This window comes from Colobus angolensis, unplaced genomic scaffold, assembly GCF_000951035.1.
Source record: "Colobus angolensis palliatus isolate OR3802 unplaced genomic scaffold, Cang.pa_1.0 Scaffold179, whole genome shotgun sequence".
Taxonomy (NCBI): Eukaryota; Metazoa; Chordata; class Mammalia; order Primates; family Cercopithecidae; genus Colobus; species Colobus angolensis.
This window is the reverse complement of record NW_012114921.1, coordinates 5,298,426-5,309,212: the sequence shown is the minus strand read 5'-3', so window position 1 is coordinate 5,309,212 and position 10,787 is coordinate 5,298,426. Positions and strand designations below refer to the sequence as shown.

The following is a 10,787-nucleotide window of genomic DNA, read 5'->3' as shown; positions in this document are numbered from 1 at the left end:
AAAAAAAAAAAAAAAAAAAAGGAATGGTCAAAGTAAAACTATTTGCAACAGGCAAAAAGTGGAGACAATTCAAATGTCCACAAACAGCAGAATGGCTAAATAAATTGTGGTGTTTTCACACAATGGAATACTGTAGGGCAGCAGTTCTCAAAGTGTGATTCAGGAATTCGCAGGGAGACCCTTTCAGGGAGTTTAAAATATGTACTATTTTCATAATAATATTCAGATGTAATTTGTCCTACTTTCACTCATTCTCTCACAAGTAAACAGTGATGTTCTAGAGGCTACATAATATGATGTCATCACTCTGATGGCCAGTGACATTTGTGCTTGTATATTCTTGTGCTTGAACAATTTAATTTGTAAAATGGTAATTATCTATTATACAGCCCACATAAACATATAGCTCTTTGTGACCCTCAATTATTTTTAAGAAGTGATTCTGACTAAAAAGTTTGAGAACCAGTGATATCTAGTGATAAGAATGAAAAACTATAATTACACAACAACGCACAAACTTAATGTTGAGTGAAAGCCAGACCCAAGAGAACAGGTTGTATGATTACATTTGTATAAAATTCAAAAACAAACAAAAAAACCCAAACAAAAATTCAAAAACAGGCAAAATTTAACCTATGCAGTTAAAAGTCAACATCAGAGGCCAGGCATGATGGCTCACACCTGTAATCCCAATACTTTGGGAGGCCAAGGCGGGTGGATCACTTGAGCTCAGGAGTTCGAGACCAGCCTGGTAACATAGTGAGACCCCCATATCCACAAAAAATTTAAAAATTAGCTAGGCAAGGCGGCACACCCCTGTAGTCCCAGCTACTCAAGAGGCTGAGGTGGGAGGACTCCTCGAGCCCAAGAGGCTGAGGCTACAGTGAGCCAAGTTTGGAGCCATGGGAGACAGAGCAAGGCCCGGTCTCAAAAAGAAAAAACGGTGAGAATATCAATACCCTTGGCAGGGTGGGGTTGCAGGGAGTGGCTAGAAAGACACACGAGGGATAATATTCTGCTTATTGATCTGTATGCTATTTACAGATGTATTCACTTTGCAAAATTCAGTGAGCTGTACATTTATGATTTGCACTTCTCATATGTTATACTGGATTTTGTATGGAATTATAGGTTGAAATTTGCTTCCACTGATCTTTGGAAGCTTATTCCATTGGTTTTTAGTATAAAATGCTGATGTTGGTTAAGTCTCTTTCCTTTATGGTTTTCCCTTCATCTCTGGAAGTTTCCTGTTTCTCCTTTTCATCCATAGCAGTATGAAATGTCTAGTGATTAATGTCTTCGTGAGGGTCTTTTTTCATTAATTATGCTGAGTATGTAGTGCCTTTAGCTCTGGGAAATTTATTATTTGCTCATCTCCTCCCCTGTGTTTTTTTCCTGAAACTTTAGATGGATGCTAGATACCCTAGATTGAACTTATAATTTTTATCTTTTCTCTCATATTTTTGAAAGATTTACTCAATTTGTCCTTAATTTTGGCAATAACATTTTCTATTAACTACAGTTTCTCTGATAATTCCTGTTTCATAGCATCTATTCTTGTTTTATAGATATGTCGTTTTTACTCTCTTTGGAGTAGCACTTACAAAATCTGAGTGAGTTTGGGGACACTTTCTTTTCCTATATAGTACTATATAGATTTTTTTCAGTCCCTTTTTTGGTTACTTTAGTTATTTTGTTGTTTCCTATTCAAAACTGTTGGAGCTTCACTTTTGTTGGAGTGCTGGGATTACAGGTGTGAGCCACTGCACCCATCTATAAAAGTAATCTTAATTGCTGAAATGACACTTGAAAAAAAAAGCAAAACTAAGACTACAGACATAATGATAAATAGCAAACAACTATTTTTTTAATTGCATTAAAAAAATCTACCATCAGCTGAGCCCAGTAGTTCATGCCTATAATCCCAGTATTTTGGGAGGCCATGGTGGGAGGATAGCTTGAGGTTGGAAGTTCAAGACCAGCCTGGGCAACATAATGAGATCCCCATCTCTACAAAAAACTTAATGATTAGCTCTTATGGTAGTGTGCACCTGTAGTCCCAGCTATTCAGGAGGCTGAAGCCAGAGAATGGCTTGAGCCCAGGAATTTGAGGCTGCAGTGAGCTATGATTGTGCCACTGTACTCTAGCCTGAGTAACAGAGTTAGACCCTGTTTCTAAAATTTTTGACCACCATCTCCAGCTAATTCTTTGTATTTTTATTGTAGAGACAGAGTTTCACTATATTGCCCACGCTGGTCTCAAACTCCTGCTCAAGCAGTCTGCCTGCCTTGGCCTTCCAAAGTGCTGGGATTACAGGTGTGAGCCACTGCACCCATCCCTGTCTCTAAAAATTAAAACAAACAAAAACCTACCATCTCTTACTTGTCCTATGATAGCTTCTTAAATTGAACTCCCCATCTTCACTCAGGCCCTTCATTAATCTAGCTTTCACACTGCAGTCAAAATAGTATTTCTAAATCACGAATGTCATATTTCCCTTTTAATTGACCTCTGCCCTCCGGATAAAATCTAAAGTACTTAACATACCCTAAAAGATCTTTTTGGATCTCGCTTATTCACCTTTTCAGCCCATTTCTCACTATCCTCTCACTTGTTTTTGTCTTACTCTACATCACCTTTTTTTTCCCTCTGCCTGCAACACTCCATTTGAGGTAGGTTCTTTAACTCTTACCATTTCACCAGTGGCTTAGAGAAGCAGCTTGCCCTGTCATGTAGCCAGTATGTAGCAGAGCCAGATTCTAACCAGGGCTGTCTGACTCCCTAGCTATGGCTCTTAAACCACCAAATACTTCCAAAGTTAGTTGTTATTTTCTCTGCAAATCCTTCCTAACCTCAAGGCAAAATAAATCTTTAATTTGTTTTTTTCTATCTCTAATGCCACCACTCCAATTCAAGTCAGCATCTTCTCTCATGTAGACTTTCTCAAAGGGCACCTAGCCTTCGTGACTCTCCTGCCTCCTCCAATCATTTATATGGCAGCCAAAAAATATTTTATAAATGCAAATCATTTCCACTGAGTTTATACAATCAAAATCTAAATTTTTCATCCTGGCTTTTTAAGATCCGGCATGATTTGGTGCCTATCTTTCCAATTTCACTGTGCATGTTTCTGTCTCTGTTGCTTATTTCATGCCAACTACACTGGCCTTATCACAGTTGCCCAAATAGGCCAATACTTTCACACCACAGGGCCTATATTTATACAGTGTGCTCTTTCAGGTAAGTTCTACACACGTGCACACACCACAAACTCTGCATGGATGGCCCTCTCATTCATACTTTAGGCCTCCAATTAAGTCAGTTCCTCAGAGACATTCTCTAACACCTAATCGAAAGTATTCTTGGTCCCAATAGGATCCTGTTGTCCTTCTTTTTCCTTTTTTTTTTTTTTTTGACGGAGTCTTGCGCTGTCACCCAGGCTGGATGGAGTGCATTGGCACGATCTTGGCTCACTGCAAACTCCGCCTCCCGGGTTCACACCATTCTGTCTCAGCCTCCCAAGTAGCTGGGACTACACACACCCACCACCACACCTGGCTAATTTTTTGTATTTTTAGAGAGACGAGGTTTCACCGTGTTAGCCAGGATGGTCTCGATCTCCTGACCTCATGATCCACCCGCCTCAGCCTCCCAAAGTGCTGGGATTACAGGCATGAGTCACCATGCCCAGCCTCTTCTTCCTAATACTTAATCCAAATTGTGGTTATGTAACTATATATTTGCATTGATTTGTTTCTGGTACTGTTATACCTACTGAACTACACACTTCACGGGGCCAGGGATCATATCTATTTTGTCCTCGCTTCTAGCCTAGCAACAATACCTGGTACATAATAAAGCAGTTAGCAAATGTTTTGTTGAACATATCTGCATTTACCCTATAGCTTCCTTCTCACATCCCAGCAGTTTCCGATTTGAGAAGCAGAGCATTAACTACAATTAAAAACATTCTTTTTAAAATATATTAAGTGTTTCATAAATTTGCATGCTATCCTTCTATGTAGACCATGCTAAGCTTCCTGTATCATTCAATTTTAGTGCAGGAATACCTTAGAGATGTTGTGGGATCACGAGGTCAGGAGACCAAGACCATCTTGGCTAACACAGTGAAACCCCATCTCTACTAAAAATACAAAAAAAAATTAGTCGGGTGTGGTGGCGGGCGCCTGCAGTCCCAGCTACTAGGGAGGCTGAGGCAAGAGAATGGCATGAATCTGGGAGGTGGAGCTTGCAGTGAGCTGAGATCATGCCACTGCACTCCAGCCTGGGCGACAGCAAGACTCCGTCTCAAAAAAAAGAAATGTTTACACTATACTATAAAGTGTGCAATATTATTATGTCTAAAAAGACAGTGTACACCTTCATTTTAAAATACTTTATTGCTAAAACAAAGCTAATGATCATCTGAGCCTTTGGCAAGTCCTAATCTTTCTGCTGATGGAGAGTTTTGCCTCAATGTTGATGGCTGTTGATTGATCAGGGTTATGGGTGCTGAAGACTGGGGTGACTGTGGCAAACAGTTTTTTTTTTTTTTGAGATGGAGTCTCACTCTTGTCACCCAGGCTGGAGTGCAATGGCATCATCTCGGCTCACTGTAACCTCTGCCTCCTGGGTTCAAGTGATTCTCCTGCCTCAGTCTCCTGAGTGGCTGGGATTACAGGTGCCTACCACCACACCTGACTAATTTTTGTATATTTAGTAGAGATAGGATTTCACCATGTTGGCCAGGCTGGTCTTGAACTCCTGACCTCAGGTGACCTGCCCGCCTAGGTCTCCCCAAATGCTGGGATTACAGGCATGAGCCACCGTGCCTGGCAAGACTGTGGCAATTTCTTAAAACAACAATGAAGCTTGCCACATTGATGGGCTCTTCCTTTCACAAAAGATTCCTCTAGTATGCAATGCTGTTTGATAGCATTTAACCCACAGTAAAACTTTCAAAATTGGAGTCAATCCTTCTTCTTAAACCCTGCCACTGATTATTAAGTTTATATAATATTCTAAATCCTTTGTTGTCATTTCAACAATATTCACAGCATCTTCATTAGCACAGTGCATCTCAAAAGAAACCACTTTCTCTGCTCATTCATGAGAAGCAACTCCTCATCCACTCAAGTTTTATCATGACATATCATGCAGCCATTCAATCACATGCTCAGGCTCCACTTCTAGTTCTCTTGCTATTTCCATGACATCTGTAGTTACTTCTTCCACCGAAGTCGTGAACCCCTCAAAGTCATCCACTGGAGTTGGAATCTAATTCTTCCAAACTCTTGTTAATGTTGATATCTCAACCTCCTCCCATGAATCATGAATGTTCTTAATGGCATCTAGAATGGTGTATCCTTTCCAGGTTTCAATTTACTTTGCCCAGATCCATCAGAGGAATCACTATCTATGGCAGATATAGCCTTATGAAATATATTTCTTTTTTTTTTGAGACGGAGTCTCGCTCTGTCGCCCAGGCCGGAGTGCAATGGCCGGATCTCAGCTCACTGCAAGCTCCGCCTCCCCGGGTTCACACCATTCTCCTGCCTCAGCCTCCCGAGTAGCTGGGACTACAGGCGCCCACCACCTTGCCCGGCTAGTTTTTTGTATTTTTTAGTAGAGACGGGGTTTCACCGGGTTAGCCAAGATGGTCTCGATCTCCTGACCTCGTGATCCGCCCGTCTCGGCCTCCCAAAGTGCTGGGATTACAGGCTTGAGTCACCACACCTGGCCATGAAATGTATTTCTTAAATAACAAGACTTAAAAGTCAAAACTGATTGGGCATGGTGGCTCATGCCTATAATCCCAGCACTTTGGGAGGCCATGGCAGGCAGATCGCTTGAGCACAGGAGTTCAAGAACAGCCTGGACAACATTGCAAAAACCCATCTCTACTAAAAATACAAAAATTAGCAGGGTATGGTAGCACACACCTTAAGTCCCAGCTACTTGGTAGGCTGAGGTAGAAGGATTGCTTGAGCCCGAAAGGTGGAGGCTGCAGTGAGCTGAGATCATGCCACTGCACTCCAGCCTGAGTGGCAGAGTGAGACCCTGTTTCAAAAAAAAAAAAAAAGCAACTAGTCAACTGGCTGCAGAATAGATATTACATCAGCAGGCATGAAAACAACATTAAGGCTGGGCACAGTGGCTCATGTCTATAATCCCAGAACTTTGGGAAGCAAAGGTAGGAGGATGGCTTAAGCCTAGGAATTCCAGGCTGGCCTGGGCAACGCAGTGACCCCATCTCTCCAAAAATAAATTTTAAAAAAAGGCCAGGCATGGTGCTCATGCCTGTAATCCCAGCACTCTGGGAGGTCAAAGAGAGCAGATCACTTGAGGCCAGGAGTTCAAGACCAGCCTGGCCAAAATGGCAAAACCCCATCTCTACTAAAAATATAAAAATTAGCAGGGCATGATGGTGTATACCTGTAACCCCAGCTACTTGGGTGGCTGAGGCAGGAGAATTGCTTGAACCCGGAAAGCTGGGGTTGCAGTGAGCTGAGATCGTGCCACTACACTCCAGTGTGGGAAACAGAGCAAAACTCCCATCTCAAAAATATATAAATAAGAAAAAAAAGAGAAAAATAATGGCTGGGTGTGGTGGCTCATGTCTGTAATTCTAGCACTTTGGGAGGCCAAGACAGGTGGATCACTTGAGGTCAGGAATTTGAGACCAGCCTGGGGAAGCTGGTGAAGCCCCATCTCTGCAAAAAAATACAAAAAGTTAGCTGGGCATAGTGGTGTGCACCTGTAGTTCAAATTACTTGGGAAGCTGAGATGGGAGGATTGTTTGAGCCCAGGAGGTAGAGGCAGCAGTGAGCTGAGATCACACCAGTGCACTCCAGCCTGACAAAGTGAAATCCTGCCTCAAAAAAGAAAAGAAAAAGGAAAAATATTGACCAATGAGGTGGCTCAGGTCTGTAATCCCAGCACTTTGGAAGGCCTCACTTGAGCCCGAGTTCGAGATCAGCCTGGTAACACAGTGACACCTACCAAAAAGACTTTTTGTCTCTACCAAAAAGAACAACAACAACAACAAACCAAACCAAAACACACACACATAGATGGATAGATGACAGACAGATAATAGAGAAAAAAAAATTAGCTGGGCATGGTGGCATCTGTCTTCGTTCCAGCTATTTGGGAGGCTGAGGGAGGAGGATTGCTCAAGCGCAGGAGATTAAGGCCGCAGTGCACCATGATGGTACCACTGTACTTCACCCTGGGAGATAAGAGCAAGACCGTGTCTCTAGAAAAAAAAAAAAAAAATTGGTTTCTGAGCAGTAGGTCTCAACAGTGGGCTTATTCAGTAAACCATGCTGTAAATAGATGTGCTGCCATCCAGGGCTTTGTTGTTCCATTTATAGAGCATAGGCAGAGTAGATTTAGCATAAGTCTTAAGGGCCATCAGATTTCCAGAACAGTAAATGAGAACTGGTTTCAACTAGATGTCCCAGATGGCATCTTCCAATGTAAGTCTGTTTCTTCTACCTTGAAAATCTATTGTTTAGTGTAGCCACCTTAATCAGTGATCTTAGCTAGATCTAGAAAACTTAATGCAGCTTCTGCATCAATACTTGCTGCTTCACCTTGTACTTTATTGTGGAGATGGCTTCTTTTCTTTCTTTTTTTTGAGATGGAGTTTCACTCTTGTTGTCCAGGCTGGAGTGCAATAGCGCGATCTCAGCTCACTGCAACCTCCGGGTTCAAGTGATTCTCCTGCCTCAGCCTCCCGAGTAGCTGGGATTACAGGCATGCTCCACCATGCCCGGCTAATTTTGTATTTTTAGTCGAGACGGGGTTTCTCCATGTTGGTCCCCTGGTGATCCATCCATCTTGGCCTCCCAAAGTGCTAGGGTTACAGACATGAGCCACCGTGCCCAGTCAATGGCTTCTTTTCTTAAACCTCATGAACCCACCTCTGCTAGCTTACAAATTTTCTTCTGCAACTTCCTTACCTCTCTTAGGCTTCAAAGAATTGAAGCGTTAGGGCCTTGATGTGGATAAGGTCTTGGTTAAGGGAATGTTATGGCTGGTTTGATCTATCCAGACCACTAAAATGTTCACCATATCATCAAGATTGTTTCACTTTCTTATCACTTGTGTATTCACTGGAGTAGCACTTTCAGTTTCCTTCAAGAACTTTTCCTCTGCACTCACAACTTGGCTGTTTGGCACAATGGGCCTAACTTTCAGCCTGTCTTGGCTTTCAGGATGCCTTCCTCATCAAGCTCAATCATTTCGAGCTTTTGATTTAAAGTCACAGATATGTGACTCTTCCTCTCACTTGAAAACTTAGAGGCCACTGTAGAGCTATTAATTGGCCTAACTTTATTATTGTATCTCAGTCAATAGGGAGGCCTGAGGACAGGGAGAGAGATGGTGGAACAGCTGGTTGGTAGAGCAGTCGGAACACACAGCATTTATTAAATTCACCATAGTGTCGCCCCAAAGCAATCAGAATAGTAATATCAAAGATCACTGATTACAGATCATCATAACAAATATAATAGTAATGAAAAAGTGTGAAATATTTCAAGATTTACCAAAATGTTACACAGACACAAAATGAGCACACGTTAGAAAAATGGCGTTGATCGAGTTGCTCAATGGAGAGTTACCACAGCCTTCAATTTGTAAACAAAAAAAAAAAAAAAAATGAAAATGCAGTATCTGTGAAGTGCAATAAAGCAAAGTGCAAAAAATGAGGTATTCCTGTACATGTGCTGCCAAAGTGAGTGCTATATACATTCTTAACCTGGACCAAGAGCAGTATTCAAAATAACAACTCTGGCCAGGCATGGTGGCTCACGCCTGTAATCCCAACATTATGGGAGGCTGAGGCAGGTGGACCACTTGAGGTCAGGAGTTTGAGACCAGCCCCCGGCCATCATGGTGAAACCCTGTCTCTACTAAAAATACAAAAATTAGCCTGGTGCAGTGGTGCACGCCTGTAATCCCAGGTACTCAGGAGGCTGAGGCAGGAGAATCATTTGAACCCAGGAGGCAGAGGTTGCAGTAAGCTGAGATCGTGCCACTGCACTCCAGCCTGGGTGACAAGGTGGGACAAGCCTGTCTCAAAAACAAAATAATAACAAACAAACAAACAAAAAAAAACTCTGAGGATACATTTCTAGCCTGAGGCAACTAAAGCAAGAAATATTTTCTTAATGCACAGACCTACAGTTAATCATTTTACTGAATCTACATACACATTCCACTTATATGATTACATATACACATCAGTATGGACTTACATTCTATACATATGACTCTCCCATACTCAACAAGAAATCACCAAGAGCCTGAATCAAAGGATACCAATAAAACAAACCCTAAACTAGGAAGTGGGAGGGAAAGGAGAAAAGGGATGAGGGAGAAAAAGAAAAAAGAGGAAGGATGAAGGGAGGGTGGAAGCTAATATTAACAAATATTGAGTACCTACTGTATACACACCACCATTTGATGGTTGCTTCTTGGTTTCCATGCTTTCAGTCTTGGCCCTACATCCATTTTTTACACAGCAGTCTAACTGTGGTCTTCGAAACCCTGTGTTATCTGTCCCCTGGGCACCCCATCCTGTGCCACTTCTCTTCCTCAATGCTCTGCAGCCACAAGAGGCGCTTCGTGTTCCTAGAATGCTCTGACTTCTTTCCTGCCACAGGGCCATTGAACTTACTCTTTACTATGCCTGAACTGCTTTACCACATCACTTATTTTCATTTTTTGAATTTCAACTCAAACATCACCTTCTAAAGGAGTAGCGCCTAGCCACTTAGTAACCCTCTATTTCCTTTATCACAATCTGAAACGTTCTTGTTTGTCTAGTTCCACCCACCAACTTCGAGAGCAAGGACCAGTAATGTCTTGCTCACCACCGCATCTCCCGGGAGTTAGAAGGGTACCTGGCACCTCAGGCACCTGTTAATACTGGCTGAATGGCTGTTCGAAAGGTTCTTAAATGCATGTTAAGAATGAGGACCCTGAGATTCAGAAACATTAAAGTGACTTGTTCCAAATCCGACAGCGCCAGGTCTGAACCTAGCCAGCTGAGGCTAAGTCAAGTAACAAACGGCGAAACGGAAAGCTTAGCAAAGGCAGGATAGCGACAAACACAACCTTAAGTTCCTTCTCTTTATACCTAGGGATATCCACACCTCTCTCTCCCGCCCTGACCGACCGCGGGGCCTCCCCGCCCAGCCCCTGGCCGTGCGAGTCCCTTACTAGGTGGGGATGAGAAGGCATTTGAGGAGAGTCACCCCGAGCGCCAAAGCCGAAAACCAATTGCCAGTACCCGCGGCAATTGTGAGCGCCGCCATTGCTGCGGCACCGCACGCTTCCTACCAACTTGATCCACATCCGGGATCCGGCGCATGCGGAGAAGGTCCTCTGAAGCGGAGCCCGCGAACTGCGCGCATGCGGCGAGCCGCGCAGCCAGTCAGAGGACTGCAGTCAGCTATTTAAACCTCCCGCCCACTTTTTCTTTACAGCTGCGTTTCACCCCGGGCAGGAAGGGGTTTTGTACTGGCCTTTGTACCCACTTTTAAGTTTTATCGTCTAGTTCATACTTGCATAGAAAGAGTGGTCGTTTGGTCTGGGTCATCACTGTGTAGTATTGGGGATACTTAGGTGAGAAAAAAAAAAAAACGCTAGAGACGTGCACGTACTAGTGGAGAAGCCAGGATTGTTGCCATAGAGTTACAGTAGATAAAAGTACCATAGAGAACTGCGGGGGCTCCCAACCTGGATGCCTGCACCGGAGTATGAAATCCAGCTA

General features: G+C 43.0%; 1 protein-coding gene across 1 annotated transcript in view; it reads right to left on the bottom strand.

The window, feature by feature from the left end:
- Positions 1 to 10,401, bottom strand: part of ALG8 (ALG8, alpha-1,3-glucosyltransferase) — a 40,552-nt gene extending 30,151 nt beyond the window's left edge. The window contains exon 1 of the mRNA XM_011938917.1: positions 10,235 to 10,401. Coding sequence (XP_011794307.1) covers positions 10,235 to 10,329 — 95 coding nt within the window. The 5' untranslated portion in view covers positions 10,330 to 10,401. The remainder of the gene's footprint in view (positions 1 to 10,234) is intronic.
- Positions 10,402 to 10,787: the final 386 nt, after the last annotated feature.